Consider the following 17,698-nt stretch of genomic DNA (forward strand, 5'->3'; position numbering starts at 1 on the left):
TTTGAAGGGCAGGCACATGGTATGTATATATGTGTATGTGTATGTGTACGTATACCCCCCAAATATACCTAGGTACATAGAATGCATAGAAGGCGTAGAATAACAACTGGTAGAAATACCTACCTACCTACCGGCAATTCTTCAACCTTACCCCCTAAAAAAAGAAAGAAAAAAAAGAAAAGAAAACATATCCCCTCTTGTCTAAACAAGCTTTTGATATTTATCCATTTACCTATGTACACGGGTGGTGAGATCTACATACCTACATCGTACATGCCGCCGCGGGTGGGGTAGGGGTGGGTAAAGTGCTGAACCTACCTACCTACCTACCTAGGTAGCCAGCTACGTACGTACGTACGTGGTGAGTACGTGGTGAGTACCTAGCCTAGGGAAGTAGGTTGTATGGAAAACGTGGGTGCGAGTACGGGTACGGGTATATTGAACCGGAGAGAAGCAGTGACGTGAGAAAGAACATACCTAGGTAGCACCCGTTTAGAACAAGCTTTTTTTTTTTTTGCCTATGCGGCTCGGCTAAAGTGATATACCTACCTAACCTAGATGAATGGGATCGGTGGGTAGGTGGGTAGGTGAGTGTGTGGGTGGTGAGACCCTGTCGACCTGGGTACTTGCCTACCTATCTAGGTAGAGTAGAGTACCTAGAGTAGGTACCTATTTATTCTATTCTTAGGTAATCGTATGAGAGAGAGAGAGAGAGAGAGAAGTAGGTATCAAGGATGCCGAGGTTATCAGGTTAGGGCTGTTAGAAGAAAGCTAGGGACTGGCATATTGACTGGTGAGACTAGGTAAATATCTACGTAGGGTCGGTTGACTTGCCTACACAGAATTATGTACCCGATGTTGATATGAAGCTATAGTACTCAAGTTCATAGATACCTAGGTTAGTCACGATCAGGTTGACCTGTACTTAAACATTTACGTCCTGTGGGAGTGGAGTGATCACTGATTCACCAGAGGGCAGCAAAAGTCATCAGAAGTAATCGTCGGTATCAATTCAACGATAAACCCCCAATATCATATCTGTCCTGTCCTGCGTGCAAGCCTATGCAGTCCCTTCCTTTCTCAAATGGTTTCAGTTTTGGCTCCAAGCGGGGGCCATCAATCCCCCGTAGGATACCGTACAGTACAGAAGCAATTCCAGTCCTTTTCCTTTTTCATTCCAGCTCTTGTCCATTCCTTTCTTTCAGCAAGACCTTCCACGAAACCCCTCTCCTTCCGAGCTTTTCAGGATAGGTGCGTAGTGCCTATTGCGGTGCCAAACTTCGAAGCTCCCCTCAAAGAAAGAAAGGCGGTAGGTAGGAGCTGGTACGTAAGCAACTTCCGTAACGCCTTCTCGTGTGTGCGCAGCGATCAATCAGTCGTCCTTTGGGTATCATATCGTCCATCCTGCCATAGTAGGAACGAAATGACGAACGAACAAGCACACCCCCAAGTAAAGAAAAGAAAAGAACAAGTCCCAGCCCACCCTCCCACCCAAGGGACAACAGAAAAGAAAAGAAAAACAAGCAAACACCATCACCATCACAATAATCTTCTTCTTTGCCTCCGAGGAGAGCAGAGTAACTTCAAATAGTTCACCTCATAAAACCTGAGGGGGACATATCAGTTTCCCCCCCTCACTCTTGGTTCTTTGCAGCTCGGCACCTGGTTCCAGGCGGGTGAGCCTCGAGGCTGAACTTGCACCACTTGCCGTTGGTGCAGACGCCGTTGACGACGCTGGGGCACTGCATAGGGTTAGTGATGACTACTTGAACTTGAGTGGCTGTTTGGGTGGTGAGGGTGGTGAAGGATGGGAGAAAGAAGGGGGGGGGAGAAGGGGAGGAGGGTATAAGGGAAAAAAGAAAGGAAGGGAGAGAAGAAGAAAGAAAACTCACATGATGCCCATAAATGCACTCCTTATTCCCGCACCCCTGGCCCTTGCCACAAGGATTCATCCGCGCAAGAAGGCGAATCACGTTCCTCTCGTCATGGTTCGGCTTGTAGTTATGAACAAACTCGCAGTCGAGCTTGTTGCACGGCCCGCGCAGGAAGTGGTTGCAGCAGAGCTTCTCCTTGTCCGTGCGCTTCTTCATTCGTTCCAGGACCTTCGGGTTTATCGGGATCTTCGGGTCAAGGCCGCGGGGGCCGGGGTTCCAGTCCCAGTTCGGGGTGGAGGTAGAACGGGAGGTGGTGGATGGCTTGGGTTTGTTGCCGCGGCGCCCGCGGTTGTTGTTGTTGGTGCGGTTGCCGAGGGCGAGGGGGAGGGTGATCTGTGGTGGGGGGCTTGCTGGGCGGGGCAGGACGTTCTCGTATGCCATGGTAGACTCCTCCTCCTCCTCCTTCATATCGGCGTCGTGGTCATCCTGCGAGGTAATCGCCGCCGGGCCAGCTGGGCCAGCTGGGCCGATTGCGGTTCTGCGGAGCAGCTGGGGGAAAGTTACGGTGGGCAGATCAAGGTCCACGATTCTGCGGTGCACGGGAGGACCATGGAGCAAGACGAGGCGTCGGCGTCGGTTGTCGATATGCATGAGCTCTCTAAGGAAGGGAACCTCCGTGGGCTCGTTGGCAAGGCCTAGGACGAGCCGCTTGCAGTTGAAGTTGCGAAGGTGGAACTTGGCGGTTCCTAAGTATGATTAGTTAGATACAAGGTAAGTTGCTTGGTAGGTAGGCAGGTAGGCAGTAGGACTTACCATCAATCTTCGCATGCACCGCCTGCCAGCTGGTGTTCACATCGACAAAATCGAATGTCGGATGGACCTGGTTGAAACCAGAAACAAACTCATAAAGCCGAACCTGGTGTTCAATGACGCCGGCGTTCTTCAAGGTCTTACTCAGACCTGGAAGGTTGCCAATTACATTGGCATAAATCTGCGGTGGGGGCGCTCCTTCGACTGTGAAGTACGTCTGCAGGGAATTGTGCAGATTCTCCGCAGCGATCTTTCCGCCTGCAAAGCCTCGCTGAATGAGGAAATCGTCGAACTGGAGTCGAGGGTGTTGATTAGTAGCTGGAGTTACATAGGTATACCTAGAATGATGAAGGGGAGCTTATTCTGGTGTCAGAACTTACAAGTAGCTCGTTGCCATCAACGACAACCATGATGTAACTATTCATGTCCTAAATAGTCTAGAGTCAGTCGCGAAGGATGGGGTGTCGGAAGATGGGAAGATTTGTTTCACATACAGCGGAAACGTGAAGACTTGCTTCTAAGTCCCGATGGGCTCGGCGAAGCTGGGACTGCAGCATGGGTATCTCGTTATGGAGGACTGTATCAACCCGATTGGCGTATATCATTACGTCCTAATAAAAACAATTGGTAAGTTATATACCGGTAGGTGAGAAAGAGAATAGATGTTATTTCGCTTGGATTCATACCCTTATGAATAGGTCGGTGGTATCACGGTGGTCCCTGTAATCAGCGTAACGGCGAACCAGGTCATCGAATGCCTCTTCTCCCATCATTGCGGCTGCTAGACCTGCTAGATCGTTGTTGGCCATTTTTAATGGCTATTCGTGGAATTTATCTTGACAAATGAAACGCAGATAATTGCTCGTTCTATGGAACGCAACTTGGAAATGGAGAAAGGTGGTGTCGTGGTTGGAGAGAAAGGATGGAATGAAAGAAGGTGAAAAGGTTTAGGTAGTGGGGGTCAAATAAATAAACAACGGTAAGTTCAGAGGTATCCTCCCAGGTACTGGAGGTCCTTAGACTAACGGTTCAAGTAGAATGTAGGGTGACGAGTCACTCGAAGCTGGCACGACGGCTGGCTGAGGTGCTCTCGACGGGATCAATGAATTTTATAGTGCCTAATGAACGGCGGAAAGAAGGGAATATTCTCAGAAGTTTTTATTCAAGTGAATAGAACGACTGAGCGCGTAGGGTAATTAACAAGTTCGGACATATATAAAGTATGTCAAGACTGTTGCGTAGGATGGGAAGATGAAAATTTAATAATTTGAGCCCTTCGCAAAGGAATATATCAATTTGTGTAAGTGAATTATAGTGGATCCTGCTGGTACCTGTCACAATGTACCGCTAGATCCCGTCTGCTGTACATAACTAGTCACTAACTGAGATTAGCGGTTCGAGGAGCCGAAAATCTGGGGTAGCCCCACTCACACTCAGCTAACGGCGCTGTGTGGCAAGGATACCAGGGGTAACTTAGCGCAATCAGCCGTGTTTTGCTCAGCTCTCAGCCCTATTTGGGTATCTGACGGATTTATTCTAGATTTATTCCAGATTTAGACTTTGTACATTGTAGTATGGATAACCAGGTATCTATAAGGTATATTCACGTAGTTCAATCGCAGCATAGCTACTACGTAAGTACATACATGACTTAAAATTTGTTTCTAGTAGTTACTGGGCAACATTTATTATGTTTTAGGTCTAGCTGAACTTCCAGGCCAATTGCGGCGTACTACGTACCTAGGCAGGTAAAAATGTTTACCAAAACGGCATAGCGTACGAAAAATGATATAAGATCATTGGCCACACCAAAAACTGATCTTGTAGATTCGTGTGAATCAACATAAAGCGGTTGATAAATACTTAGGTACATTCTTAATTTTCTAACGACGGGCTGAACAGCAATCAAATACGTAAGTCCCTCGATCAATATTCCTCTGCCGCACCTTCCTCATTACCTGCGTTCAAAAGCAAGCACTGAAGGAGGGTCAAATATTGACAGAAAACGGTTAAACTGCTAATCTAGACAACTAGCAACCAATGATTCTCTTGACATTTCACAAGCATGTTCAAGCCTAAGACACATAAGTAGGTGGTACCACTTTCTATTTTCTATTTCGTTGCGCAAATCGAAGAATGTTAAAACAAACAATCAAAAAAAAGTGAGTGATAAAAATCCTGCTTCCCAAAAAATATCCGTTGCTATTCCCCTTCCCCTTCCCCTGACTTATCACCCTTCTCCTTCGTATCTCATCGTAAATCAGTAGACAGGTGGGTGTGCATGTGTATCGCTACAAATTTTTAAGCGACACAGGTCAAGCTGCCGTCACGGCTGTTGCAGGCTGTAGGAGGGAAAGCTTGTCAGTCTCTTGCTGTTCATGTATTATCGGGGATAGCGTAGAGGGGAGGGAAAAACTTACTGCCGGAGATTTGGCCAGACTTGTCAGAGGGGCCGGAGTAGTACTTGCAGCTGCTGCCCTGCTTGTGCTTGCAGTTGTTGGGGCAGTTGCAGGCGTAGTCTATGTTGGATAATATGTTAGTAAGAGGTATCCGTGGAACATTGTTTGTGGTAAACACGGCTTAGAGGACTGAAGTAGAATACTAACAAGGGTCGGTGGCGATCATGGCAGCGCGAGCATCAACCTCGTGGCCGGGAGTCTCAATGGCAGCTCCAATGGCGGTGCTGGCCATGAGGAGAGCGAGGGTGGAGAAGACGGTGGACTTGAACTGCATTTTGAAGGTTGGAAAGGGTTGAGAAAGTTGGTTGTTTGTGGTGTTGGTGGATTGGTCGAAAGGTGAGTTATTGGAGCTTTGTTGGTAGCTTTGTAGTGATGTTGTGATGAGTTGTGAAGATGCTGTGATGATGATGATGAATTAAAAAGTGAATCGTCGGGTTCATGGCAGAGACTTTATACTCTTCAGGCTCCTCGGAAGTCTCTTATTTTCTTGACATATCTCTTTATGTGTCAGCCTAAAATGGATATCCACCACGGCTCACTGTCTCCAGCGTGGAGAACTTCTATCTTCTTTGCTTCCAACATACCGACCAGAATATGATGATCTCCGCCCGATCTTCTGCAGCTCGGGGGCTTCGGATTCCCCAACCTTTCGTAGGATACAGCCACATCAGGCAGCTCTCTCTTTTCTCCGTACCCGCTTCCTAAGAATTCAGGCCAATGCCATCATGATTACGGTCTAGAGGTCGATAGTCTTTGTTTTTCTTTTCATGATCTCACGATAATAATAGGTCTTCCCCAGCTGGCCATGGTATGATCACTTCCTAGTTAGGTGGTAAGTAAAGAATCTGCTGACATGATGGGAATTAGTATTAGGCATCTGAATTAATTTTTAATGCGCCGAGGATTATCCCTTGTTCTTGTTCCGTTCCGCACTTTGTTCCGATATGACGGTGTGCTTGACAATAATGTTGACAATAATGTTGAAAATAAAAATAAAAATAACCAGGTAACAGTAACCGTGACCCAATAGCCGGTAGGAAGGATGAATAGGCAGCTAGATTTCTTTCTTCCGATCGAGATAATATGTTGTAATATGTGGAAATATGTTGCATTATGTTACATTATAGTGAGCGCATGAAGTAAGAGCTAGCCCCCAAATTTTCATTTTTAAGGGGCTTCAAGGCTGTCTTTTCAGGGTCTTGTTGTCAAGGGTTTGCAGCTGGGTTGAGCTGGGCTTATAAAATATGGGGTTTGAAACATTAAACAATTACCTATTACAACTGCTGCATGCCGGGAAAAGGTTCTGAAGGATGTTTAGATCAGCTATTCCCGTTGAAAGGGATCCGCTTAGCGTAGTTAGCTAGCGTTAGTTCCGGCAATGATCAACCTAAATCTACAGTTGTTTCGGTGCCTAATTGCTAGCGTAGGTAACTAACCTAATAACTTAAGCTATTCAAGCTACCGCTCAACCTTACATAGTATGAGCTGTTTATCCCGACTAGCTCAACTACCAAGCTATTGTTTGATATTGTAGCTGCCTTGACTACTTGATGAATTACGAGGGACATACCCTTGAGTGCCATAACACTGCTGTTGATTAATAGAACCCACATACAAACTAGGCAGCCAATCAAGTCTCAGGCGTCTACCTAACTGGGTATGTATTTTTAACCTCATCCATGAATTCTAGTGAAAATGATCTATTGTATGTATTCTATCTGTAAAGTCTTACGGCTCCGAGACCGATAGTTATTTTATTTTTGGATCCATCTTACATCCGTCACCGCTGATCTCTACGTACCTGGGTAGTTGGATATCGTAGTAGCCATTAGGTTATCATCAAGGTTTACTCGAACCAACACCTTTTGCGTGGAGGTCGTGAATGTATAAGAATTGGGCTGTATATCGGAGAGAATGTTTGAAATGTCTCTGTTCAGCATCACCACTCATCTCACCCATCTTCTCACTCATCCCATTATCAATCACTTCAAAGCCACCTTCACAAATCACTATCACTCCAAATATTCAACATGAAGTTCCAACTTAGCACCTCTCTCATCATTGCCTCTGTGGCTTCCTTCGCCGCAGCTGGCCCCTTTACCATCCGATGGTACTCTGGCCGAGGCTGCACTGGCGCCAGCTTGGGCTGCAACAGCTACAACGCCTTCCAGTGCTGCGAGGAGCCCCCTTACCCATCCGGCTTCCCCTCCATGCGAGCCACGAGCGCCGGCCCTCCTGGTGTCCTCGTCTTCACTGAAGTGGCCCAGGATGGAGGCTGCGGCTTGTGCTCTTCCACCGGATCCATCAACCAATGCTACCTCAACAGGTAAGCCCCTTTTCTCTCTGGCCCCCCTCCTCTCTTCACCCTCAATCTGAGAGACAAGCTAAGCTAACCAACCCCGAAAAAAAAAAACAGCCCCTTCGAAACCGCCTTCGTGGCCTCGATCACGCAGTGCCAGCCGCCGCACAAGCGCGGGCTCGACCGCCGCGAAAAGGTCGAGACGCTCGAGCGCTACAGCGAGTGCAACTCCACCGTCCCCCTCGACACCGCCAGCCTCAACGGCTACGACTACGACCTCACCGGCGACGACCGCCTCGAGATCATGCACGACATCCTCAACATGGACGCCCCCGACTTCGAGAAGAAGTGGGAGGGCTCGCGCAAGGGGGCTGTTTCTGCCGGCACGTCGACTACCAAGGAATAGAATTGAATTCCCGGGAATGAAACCAAAAAAAAAAAAAGCTAAGAGGTTAGTGGTATAGCAGCTACGGTGATTAGTGAGCTTACGCTAACAGACATGCTTTGCAGTTCACGAATAGTAGATTCTTAGTTTACACAGCAACGAGGTGATGGGTGGATGGATGGATGGATGAGGAAAATGTGGCGGTGGCTTTGTGTTTGTTCAGTTAAATATTATACCATACTATACTATTAGTTCAAGTTAGTTATGTAGGCTCACAGCCTTACTAAGGTCGGTCGTTTCCAGATTTTAGACGGAGATGTATTATGTATTATTCGATGTAGACGATTGACGGAGTTACTCGAATCAATAAAAAAAAAACTACATCGCCCGACGTTGAATCCAATGTTGTATTTTTTTTTTCAATGTGCAGAAATCCACGTGCATAATACAGTATGCACCTATGCCTGTTTTTGCCTTCTCGCTTTTTTTCATTGGTCGATTAATCATTAAATTCTTCATGCATGGTACCTAGTAGTTAACTAATTACAGGGTTATGTAATGATGGATGCCTGGAGATATAAATAACGGCACTAGCAGCTTCACTAAACTCTTAGTTGACATCACGGGTGCCGTAGCACGTGGCGATGCCGGGCTTAGTTATTCCTCAAGTGTATTTTATTTACTATGGCAGGGGATCGATCGGGAACGTCAAGCCACATGATTTTTTTTTTAAAAGGTTGCCTAATGTTATGTAAATATAAATACAAACCTGGTGATATGACGTCGCTGCTTACCTAGTAATAATCTAATCTAGGTTACTGACTTACCCAATATCAATATAATATCATCCCTAGCTCTTCTTCCCATTTGCTTTTATTGCCATTGTTTAATTTAACCCCCAATTTCCACAATCCTATCTACATACCTAGTGCCTAACCCACTCTCAGCCATGGACACCACCGCAAACACCACCACCACCACACCCAAACCCGCGGGCTCCATCCCCTCCGCCGCGCCGAACAACCTGGCGTACACCGACGACAAGGGCGTCGAGCACAGCATCTACCTCCCGCAGGGCACCATGCAGACGGCCTGGGACCACCTGCAGAACAAGCGCTGGGACGAGCTGGCGAAGTATGCGCCGTATAGTAAGTTGTGTCTTTTTCTTCCGTGTAGCTTTTTGTTGTTACTGTTTGTTTATGTTCATGTATCATGGTTCTAATGCCACGGCCCTTATCTAGCAAACCAGGGGTACTCCGAGGGCGACTTTAAGAAAGGGGAGTAGGGAGGAAGTCGAGTACTTGCTGTCTAGATCTGGGGGGCTACCTAGGTCTTGATCAGTCTGAGGATTTAGCGTAAGCGAGGGCATTTACCTACTTTCGCTGTCGGGGCTGTGGTTTTCGTGGGCTTCTGAGACTTGCCAGATACCGCAGATAGTAATAGTTGGTTGCCCTGCTATGTATCAACATGTCTGACGGGATAGCTGCTTAAACTGTGCTTGAGGGGCTCAAGTTAATGTTTCTTATCGTATTCATCCAACCAGTTCGGATATCTTTCAAATTTTACTGTCCGTTCAACTCGTACCTCCTCACACCATACAGCATCCTTCGTCCGGACTACCCGTAGAACTACTTGTAACTGTAACTGTAACTGTAAGAGCAAAGGTGGCCACCTAAGTGCCAACCCAACTAACTGCTCCTAAAACACACCCGAACACGAAGATAAAATCCTAGCCTAGTAGGTACTACTTACTAGTGTATGCACCTAGGTAAAACGGTCAAGGACTACACAATACCTCCCTACCTTACATCCAACGGCTAAGTTAGGCAAGTTAGGATTTGAGTCCATTGTCACCTCCCAGAATGTATATATGTTTCTATACGTCAATCTAATGTTAGATTCACACATACGTATTTTGATATCCACACAAGCATAGTTACCTAGTAAGTAAAGAATCTAGGTTAGATAATCTCTAGGTATTCCATCCATGGATATGCCGACTTTCCACCGTTGGGCATTTCCCCCTGTCCATCTAGATACCTCCTACCTACGTACCTACTAATTGCCTACTTTCCTCTTTCCCTAGGTACCTAGCTATAAGGCAGGTAAGTACATAACCTATGTAGTAGGTTCCTACATATCCAGCAACGAGGCCAGTAACTACCTACCACGGACTTCACGTATATATATACATGCCCAGGCGTAACTACATACCATTGAACCTTAGAACCCCGCCTATCAAAGTGACCTACCAGCCGACCGGAACTTTTAGTTACTTACCTAGGTAGGTAGTAACTTGGCTTCTTGCATACATATGTACCTGATAGATATTTATATATACCTAGGTACGAACACGTACTAGTTAGGTAGCTTCATGATGATATGCATCGAGGTAATCCTATATATATATATCCCACACCAAGCCTCCACCTTACAGTACATCCTCCATCTTGCATCCTACATCTCGCATAATACCCCATCATACCCCGTCTTACCCGACACCGTCTCATCCTGCCCCGTATTACTTTACATACCCCGTCCCATCCTACTCGATCCCGCCCCTACGTCATTGAATCCCATCCGATCCTCTGTCATGTCCCATCCTGCCATATCCCATTCTATCCTATCCTATCATATGATATCATCGTCACTTTCATCGTCATCATCCACCTAGAAACACACAAGGCATGAACTCACAAATCGCTTTTAGTTACCAATACCCAAACCTCCATAGTAGTAGTAGCTTAGTTCCTACGTGTAGTGCCCAAGATACCTCGTGCCTGACCTAGTTAGTATATGGCCTAGTACCTCGTGCCTAGCCTCGTGCCTAGATCCTACATATCCAGTAGCTCGTACCTAACCAAGCGCCTAGCCAAGCACCCAGCTTTCCCCGATCCCCAATCCTCTAGGTAATTGTCTAATAAGTAGGAAACTGATTCAAGATATTCCACAACGTATCATTCCCAAACTCGCCACCAAACTGCCAAGCCATCGGCTGCTGTTCCTCCCCTTCCCCTCCACCTCCCACAAGCCCCGCCATCCCCGTCCCCGCAAGGCCTCCCTCCATCGTATTCACTGTAGCCGTAGTAGCACCCGTAAAAGCATCCCCCCACGTCGTCGTGGGGATGGGATCCCCAACCCCACCAACACCATTAGTCGGTACGGCGGTCAACTCGTTATACGCGATGTCGCCCATGGGGAAGATGGGCATGATGGAGCTGAGGTCGAAGTCCGTGGGCAGGGACCAATCCGTGCCGGCGAACATATTGCTGGTATCCGCCCCTGAAGCGGGGGTTAGCCCCGTACTTCCGCCTTGATGATCCTCCGCCGTCGTTGGTAGATTATTCGTGGACGAGTTACCCCCCATATTCGATACACCACCCCCTAAATTCTGCGAAGTCTCCGAAACCACCGAAACAGAAACCGAATTCGGTGTCTGCATATCCGAAGCCGAAGCAGCGCTTCCCGTAGTCGCCGAGCCACCCACCACCTCGCAATCTCCGCCTCCTTTCCCCATCAAGAAACCACACCCCACGGCCTTCTTAAAGCGGACATAAATCGCATGCAGCACGCCCAGCGCCGCCTGCGCGAGCCTATTCCTCTTCGCCATCGTCTCGAAGCGCTCGATCGCCCACTCGAAGTGCTGGCGCACCTTTGGCAACAGCTCGACGTGTTCTTTGGGGAACAGGATGTAGATGGAGGCGATCATGATGATGGCGTCGAAGGTGCCGAAGAACAACGAAAAAGTCTTGTGCTGCTGGGGCTTCAGCATGGCGAAGTAGAGCCGCTGCGCCTCGAGCATGTCTAGGCTGGCCTTGAGCGCTTCGTTGCGGCTGGCGGGGCGCGTGAAGATGTAGGGGCGGTGGAGGGCCATGAAGTTGAAGGCCATGATTTGCAGCAGGGCGGGGCGTGCGTAGGGCAGCCACCAGCACTCGGGGAGGTTGTCGAACCGCGTGTCCGGGTTCTCTAGACGGAAGGGGGGAGGAGTCCGAGCCTGAAGATCTAGCAAGTCTTGATGTATTTTCCCCACCTTCGAGAAGTCTTTGGGGAAGGGCCCTTCTTTTTCTAGATCAAGTATATCGCGCAGTGGGCTCATGGATTCCCAGGCCCAGATAGCTCGCGTCAAGGGAGTTGGGGGATCATCCTCGCCGCGCGGCACTATAGGCGACTTCCTCCTATCTTTGGGGATGACGGAGTCGACGGGGAGGCTTCGGTTCATCAGCCGATGGTCCACGCTAGTAGGTCTGCCCAGCACGGCACCCGTGTGTAGATCCCAACCGAGGAGGTTCATCCAGGCTCGCCGTCGCCCCTGAGCTACCCAAATTTTCTCTAGATTATCTTCCATCGAATCATCTAAGCTTATTTGAGGGTCCATCTGGTCACGATGCAAACCTATCTCTTGCGCATCTCGAATACTGGTGCCCACTTGATGCCACTATTACCTAGATCAGAATACTGAGATATTGATTTATCAAGAATTAGGAGAGCAATGACTTACAGCCTCTGTAACCATACCGGTATATTTGAGGAAAGCGGCCCTTACCCAGCCAGCCAATACGGTAATGATAGACATTTGGCGTTTGCCTAAAAGTGATAATATATTGATACCAGATTCACTATACTCAAGTGCTAGGTCGTCGAACGTCATATTACTGGTATACTTCAACGGCTCAAACATCTCCTCATACTCCTCTGGTAGATATAGTAGAGCTGAGGCCAATAGTTGGAACAGTAAAGCTGGAAACGCCCTTAACATGGGATCTAGAGCTTGCGGTCCGGAGTTGGATAATATGTTGAACGGCATGGTGTACCATTTTTCCATCAGTCCTCGAAATACGGGCTCGTCGATGGTAAAGTACTGCCAGTTCACATCCCGAAAGTAAATGTCGGCTAGCTTGTCCACGTAGGTGCGGGCAGGCAATAGTCGGACCAAGGTCTTGTATCGCTCGCGTATGCCCACGTTATCCCCCTCAAAGCTCTCCGATGGCATTTTTGCCAAAAACTCCCCATCCCCTTCGATCTTGCGCAATATCCCCAGCGTCGAGACTCCATTAGCGGAGTAACCAAAGTCGGCCGTCTTGATAGGTATGGTCTCTATGGTTTCGGGGGTGCGGTCGTTGCCACTCTGGGAGGAGGTTTTTCGATCGGGCTTGGCGAGCGGCGTTCCTGTCTCATATCGACATGCCGTTTCCTTATTCCGCGACACACAATTTGTACATGGCATCTTCCGGTCGCACTAAGGGAACGCATTAGCATACACGGCATATGCTAGATTGACTACAAAGGTCTTGAGCTCTGGCACCTTCTGTTTCCGCCTATGACATTCGGTACAGCTTATAACAGTCCTTCTACGTTTGCGCGGTGGTGCTTTTTCGCCAACATCGTGATCTGTCCCATCGTTCGTGTGGACAGTATTGGTAACTGGGTCGGTATCAGACATGGGGGCGCGAAGAGTGGGTGGACTCGTTCGGGTTCAAGGTTTGGTATAATCGGTTGGGTCGCGTATTCCAATATGATTTAGATTTAAATTTTAAATGAACTGAGATTAGTTGGAATGGTCTGGGTGGTTGTGATATTGTGAATTATTAAGAAGTTTCGATGCTAAGGTAATCCAAATGATCTTGTCTTACAATAAAATTGATCTTTAACAATATGAAGATGGCTGCTTCCTCTTGGGGAAGTAATACATGTATAATCACCCCTGTCCTGTCAAAGATCACCCTGGTATTATGTTGTAGGCAGTTACCACCCAGATCACAACGGTGTAGACATACATATTACATACTACATGTTCCAAGTTTGGGTATGTTACATACGCCTCTTGCTTGTTGTCTCTTTCCCAGGAAGAACAGTGGGAACATCCTTTCTACATCTAAATTTCCCCCGCTAAAACCGTTGTTCCCGATGCTGACATAATCATACAGCCCATAAGTACCTACGTACCTATATAACATTGAACCATGATGTATGCAGTACTAGGTACTAGGTAGTATACTACTAACAATCCTAGGTCAAGGTACATAGGTTGCTATACAATATCAAGAACTGAACGCATTGCAAATCATGTTAATATGACGTTAATTATATCAGGACCTTTCCCTTTTTATTGCTCGTATTGCTGGCCAGAAGTTCCCTAATCACATAGTCACGACTATCTTACTACAAAGCCAAAAAGAACTCCAGGCTCCGGGATGAAATGGTCATCCGTGTTTGATGTTGTAGATCCGCTTGGTGTAATACGCCTGTATAGTAGTAGTAGGAGAGACCCTCTTCATATTTCTTGCCCTGTCCGTTGGAGGTATGCTTTCCACGCTTTCCTACGATATCTCTCTGCTTCCACCGGCGGTGATGCTGCCTTGAGAATGCCTCGTCCAACAATGATGATATCGCTACCGCATAGCCCCACCAGTTTCGCAGGCGTGTTATACTGCTGGCCAAGGCCGTCACCCTCCACTTCGCCATCCTCCTCGCCCTCTCCATCAGGGGGCAATTGGCAGCCCGGTGTCATCGAGATGAAGCTATCGTCGGGTTGACTGTTGAGCGATTCCTGAGATATGAAGCCCATCACGAAGTCCTTGTGCTCTCTGGCCGCCTCGACACAGGCGTCCGTATATTCCTTGGTCATGAAATTTCCCTCGCTCGACATCTGCGCCAAGATCAGCAGCCCCCTGTCCCATGGAGGCTCCTCGATGCCAGCGTACAAGAGCTCGTCGCCTTCGTTTATGGTACCGGAAAAGCGAGGCGAGTCGACAGGTTCGAAAGATTGCGTGAGGGTGGTGATGGAGACGATGCTACCTTTTCTACCGTTGTAATCGGGGCGGAAACCTGACGACGAAGGTCGATCTCTCGGGGCAAGCGAGGAGTTGGAGAAGGGGCCCTCGTCTGATTCCTCGCCATTTTCATCGAATGAGTCTGAAGTGGGAGTGCCGACCGAGACCGACGTTTTCACTTCGTAGTTGACGCGGGAACGCCATCGTTTGGCTGACTCGTGGAGTGCGCTTACCGCTGCCTTGCCAGGTACCATGTTGACATTTACAATGTGTGCCCAGTCAATAATACGAGCGCTGCCGGCGGTGTACTGAAGTTGGACTGTACTTCCAATATCACCAAATTTTCTGTCTTCGAATATGAGGAAACCGTGCTTCCGTGCGAGGACTCCCAACTTGGCACCGGTGCCAGTCTGTGGATGAAAATCCCATCCGGCGACAAGATCGTGGTGTGTCTTGAGAACAACGATGGATGGTCCCATCCTGTCGGCCAAAGTAACGAGTTCGCGGGCAGAGGTAACGTCGGCACTTAAGCACAAATTCGACTTCTTCAGGTCCATGAGCCGGAGAAGGTAATTGGCTAACGGATGAGAGGTATTCCTGGCCCTTTCGGCGAAGCTCGCCTTAAAGGCCGGGTGGTGCTCCCGAGCTGAGCACATGGCAGATCAATTGTTCGTGGTGATTGGTGATGGATGATAGTTGGGTGGTGAATTTTTTCTTTACTTTGAAGATCCGTTCTTCTTTCTTTCTTTCCTTGTTTGCTCGCTTGTTTCGATTTTCTCCTTTTACGAGTGAGGGATGGGATTTTTTAAAATGGCCCAGGGAATGCGATCGCAAATAATTGTGGGTTTGTAAAGTTCCGACGAACACGTTGACCTGGTTAGGCTCTGCCGACAGAAGGGTCTAGGTATCGGGGGCGATCGGCGGTTGGGCGAGAACCCTGGGTATAGTGGAGCTAGATGATGTCAATTTAGTTAGGGGGGAGGAGATTATTATGTAGGGCAGGGTAGGGCATGTATGTAGGTATGTATGTACATTATAGGGTAGTAGGCAGTACACATGTAAGTAGGTAGTATGTAGTATGTAGGCAGATCTAGAGCTATGTACTAGGTCAGGTATGCAGGAGGTATGTAGGTAGGTAGGTAGGTAGGCTGGCTGGCTGGCTGGCTGTCTGGCTGGCTGGTAGGTAGGTAGTAGGGTAGGTATTTAAAAGGGATTTAAAAGGGATGTAGGTAACTATATCCAGACTGTCCAGCTTGTCTGTCATGAGATAAGAAAGAAACTAAAATAGTAAAAACTTTGTAGATTGACGGGTTCCTGATTCAGATAATTCTAAATCTAAATTCCCTTCATATCCCTGTATAATGGTACGTATGTAGATGTAGATATTGAAGGCAATGATGGGCGACTGGAGCGAGAAGGCAAAGCAATGGAATATTTATCGAGAAGAAACCGGACATACCTAAAGGCTGAGAGGAGAGAGACGAGACGGCAAGACCGTCCTCTAATGCTACTAAACTAGGTAGTACTAGGTAGTAGTAGTCTTATGTAGTGTTAGCAGTAGGTAGGACCTGGTAGGTATGCAGTATGTAGTACATGTAATACTGTAATAGCAGTAGCCAGTAGTAGTTGGTGGCAGTACTAGGCAAGTTAGGGTTGGCAGGTAACTCGGTAGTAGGCACTCCAGATGTCGGTAGACCCGGTAGACCGCCCTCGTACTTTTATTTAAGAGGCTGACCGACAATCTTGTGCATATGCCGTTCTCCTCTCAGGCCTTAAGAAAACGTAGGGGCTTCGGGCCTATTTGTTCTCTTTGGTGCGAGTGTTTGCTAAGAGAAACGGGAAAAACGAGAGTATGCGGGTTCGGGTCCGAACCTTGGAATTTGATCAAGATCGGAAGACAAGTGTTCGTGAATTACCAACCGCAGATTTCAATCAGAAAAATCCCCAGTTAAAGAAGGGAGATATCGATCAGATTGGGCGAAAGACTGGATGCGGGAGTGGGAAATTGAAAAGCAACGAGTAAGAATGTATAAGATGAGACGCCGTTGGTGATTTGTATTATGTAGATGGGGTGTTCAGGTCTACATATGTACTACATGTAGGTAGATACATGTATGGAACTTGTCAACGGCTGACCGCACGGACTAGATAAATGAAGACGAATATACCTAGGTTTAACCTGGTATTACATATGGATAGTTGACTGTTCGTCTGGTGGGTTTGCTTTACTGATTCCTTGTCTGAACAACAATATTGAACCTGGGAAGACCTTTTTAGTTCAACATTGAAGGCGGTGGAGAGAGGGAATGTGAGAGGGGGGAGAACATACTAGCTATACTAATCACAGTCTACATAAGTAGACAGTCTTATGTAGACAGTAGAACGGATTGATTTGATCGGTCGAGTTGTAACGAATATTGATTGGAGAAACATTGAATAGGCGAATGATCAATTGTCCGTTCGGTCAAGTACTTGAGGCTAGCAGTACTGCCAGTAGGTACATCAAAGACATACTAACCTACTATGTATCCAATGTATTGTATTGTACCTACATAACAGCCTACAGCCTACCAGGTTTTTATCCTACATACCTAATTATTCGTACTTACTTCCAAGGTTGATAATGTAAGGATTTCTTTCTTTTCTTCAGGTTTTTCCTTTCCTTTCTTTTCTTTTCAAAGGTCCGAGGATGAGACTCGGTGGCTTTTAAATGGGTTACAGCGCAGACCCAGCTTCCACTTCCTAGCACTATTCATGTGCTGCTATTGGTGTCTTTGGCGTTGGCAACTTGAATGTCCCCGCGTAGGGGCGGGCCTTAAAAGTAAAAGTACCCTGTACACTATTTAGGGCCTGTGTCTCCATGAGTCCATGGAATCATGGATATTGTACTGCGTCTACCAGGTAGCGCACAGTAGGATTGCATGTACTAGTGAGAATAGGGGCGTTCTTAACAAAAAAAAAGTGCCCGCCGTTCCAGGTACTAGAAACAACGTACATTGGCCACGGATCACAGCGCCAAGAACTTTGAGCATGTAGTACAAAAATATGTTGCATACAATCATGTACTATGCCGTACGTAGTTGGTACTAGGCACAGTTAGC

The 17,698-nt window shown here is 47.5% G+C and overlaps 6 protein-coding genes across 6 annotated transcripts; 2 read left to right on the forward strand and 4 right to left on the reverse strand.

Moving 5' to 3' along the window:
• Positions 1-1,491: 1,491 nt before the first annotated feature.
• Positions 1,492-3,968, reverse strand: GGS25DRAFT_483649 (uncharacterized protein). Its single transcript, XM_049260392.1, has 6 exons — positions 3,371-3,968; positions 3,179-3,295; positions 3,065-3,112; positions 2,688-2,976; positions 1,893-2,620; positions 1,492-1,742 (listed from the first exon to the last, which is right to left on the reverse strand). Exons 1-6 carry the CDS (start codon positions 3,491-3,493, stop codon positions 1,635-1,637), a joined length of 1,413 nt encoding a protein of 470 aa, XP_049119459.1. The 5' UTR covers positions 3,494-3,968; the 3' UTR covers positions 1,492-1,634.
• A 968-nt stretch (positions 3,969-4,936) lies between these two features.
• GGS25DRAFT_205635 (uncharacterized protein) lies at positions 4,937-5,622 on the reverse strand. The gene is made up of 3 exons (XM_049256833.1): positions 5,291-5,622; positions 5,105-5,203; positions 4,937-5,026 (listed from the first exon to the last, which is right to left on the reverse strand). Exons 1-3 carry the CDS (start codon positions 5,415-5,417, stop codon positions 4,986-4,988), a joined length of 267 nt encoding a protein of 88 aa, XP_049119460.1. The 5' UTR covers positions 5,418-5,622; the 3' UTR covers positions 4,937-4,985.
• A 1,353-nt stretch (positions 5,623-6,975) lies between these two features.
• GGS25DRAFT_530427 (uncharacterized protein) lies at positions 6,976-7,848 on the forward strand (the record flags this gene model as incomplete). Its single annotated transcript, XM_049265381.1, has 2 exons — positions 6,976-7,469; positions 7,560-7,848. Exons 1-2 carry the CDS (start codon positions 7,174-7,176, stop codon positions 7,846-7,848), a joined length of 585 nt encoding a protein of 194 aa, XP_049119461.1. The 5' UTR covers positions 6,976-7,173.
• A 928-nt stretch (positions 7,849-8,776) lies between these two features.
• GGS25DRAFT_520002 (uncharacterized protein) lies at positions 8,777-9,112 on the forward strand (the record flags this gene model as incomplete). The annotated part of the gene is made up of 2 exons (XM_049263820.1): positions 8,777-8,975; positions 9,069-9,112. The coding sequence occupies 2 exons, from the start codon at positions 8,777-8,779 to the stop codon at positions 9,110-9,112; spliced, it is 243 nt and encodes an 80-aa protein (XP_049119462.1).
• Positions 9,113-10,022: 910 nt separating this feature from the next.
• Positions 10,023-13,656, reverse strand: GGS25DRAFT_483655 (uncharacterized protein). The gene is made up of 3 exons (XM_049260393.1): positions 13,130-13,656; positions 12,326-13,063; positions 10,023-12,262 (listed from the first exon to the last, which is right to left on the reverse strand). Exons 1-3 carry the CDS (start codon positions 13,265-13,267, stop codon positions 10,745-10,747), a joined length of 2,394 nt encoding a protein of 797 aa, XP_049119463.1. The 5' UTR covers positions 13,268-13,656; the 3' UTR covers positions 10,023-10,744.
• Positions 13,657-13,939: 283 nt separating this feature from the next.
• GGS25DRAFT_205709 (Orotidine 5'-phosphate decarboxylase) lies at positions 13,940-15,619 on the reverse strand. The gene has a single exon (XM_049256834.1). It carries the CDS (start codon positions 15,251-15,253, stop codon positions 14,099-14,101), a length of 1,155 nt encoding a protein of 384 aa, XP_049119464.1. The 5' UTR covers positions 15,254-15,619; the 3' UTR covers positions 13,940-14,098.
• Positions 15,620-17,698: the final 2,079 nt, after the last annotated feature.

This window comes from Hypoxylon fragiforme, assembly GCF_022984875.1.
Source record: "Hypoxylon fragiforme strain CBS 206.31 chromosome Unknown GGS25scaffold_3, whole genome shotgun sequence".
Classification (NCBI taxonomy): Eukaryota; Fungi; Ascomycota; class Sordariomycetes; order Xylariales; family Hypoxylaceae; genus Hypoxylon; species Hypoxylon fragiforme.

Bases quoted from the DNA above. Each gene is read 5' to 3' on its own strand.
- GGS25DRAFT_483649 (XM_049260392.1), bottom strand. From the start codon at position 3,493: ATGGCCAACAACGATCTAGCAGGTCTAGCAGCCGCAATGATGGGAGAA. The intron at 3,113-3,178 runs GTATGTGAAACA...TAGACTATTTAG, and splicing joins CAAGTCTTCACGTTTCCGCT to GACATGAATAGTTACATCAT. The intron at 1,743-1,892 runs GTGAGTTTTCTT...AACCCTATGCAG, and splicing joins AGTGCATTTATGGGCATCAT to TGCCCCAGCGTCGTCAACGG.
- GGS25DRAFT_205709 (XM_049256834.1), bottom strand. From the start codon at position 15,253: ATGTGCTCAGCTCGGGAGCACCACCCGGCCTTTAAGGCGAGCTTCGCC.
- GGS25DRAFT_483655 (XM_049260393.1), bottom strand. From the start codon at position 13,267: ATGTCTGATACCGACCCAGTTACCAATACTGTCCACACGAACGATGGG. The intron at 13,064-13,129 runs GTGCCAGAGCTC...GCGTTCCCTTAG, and splicing joins GTCATAGGCGGAAACAGAAG to TGCGACCGGAAGATGCCATG. The intron at 12,263-12,325 runs GTAAGTCATTGC...TCTAGGTAATAG, and splicing joins CCGGTATGGTTACAGAGGCT to TGGCATCAAGTGGGCACCAG.
- GGS25DRAFT_205635 (XM_049256833.1), bottom strand. From the start codon at position 5,417: ATGCAGTTCAAGTCCACCGTCTTCTCCACCCTCGCTCTCCTCATGGCC. The intron at 5,204-5,290 runs GTTAGTATTCTA...TATCCAACATAG, and splicing joins CATGATCGCCACCGACCCTT to ACTACGCCTGCAACTGCCCC. The intron at 5,027-5,104 runs GTAAGTTTTTCC...TCCCTCCTACAG, and splicing joins GTCTGGCCAAATCTCCGGCA to CCTGCAACAGCCGTGACGGC.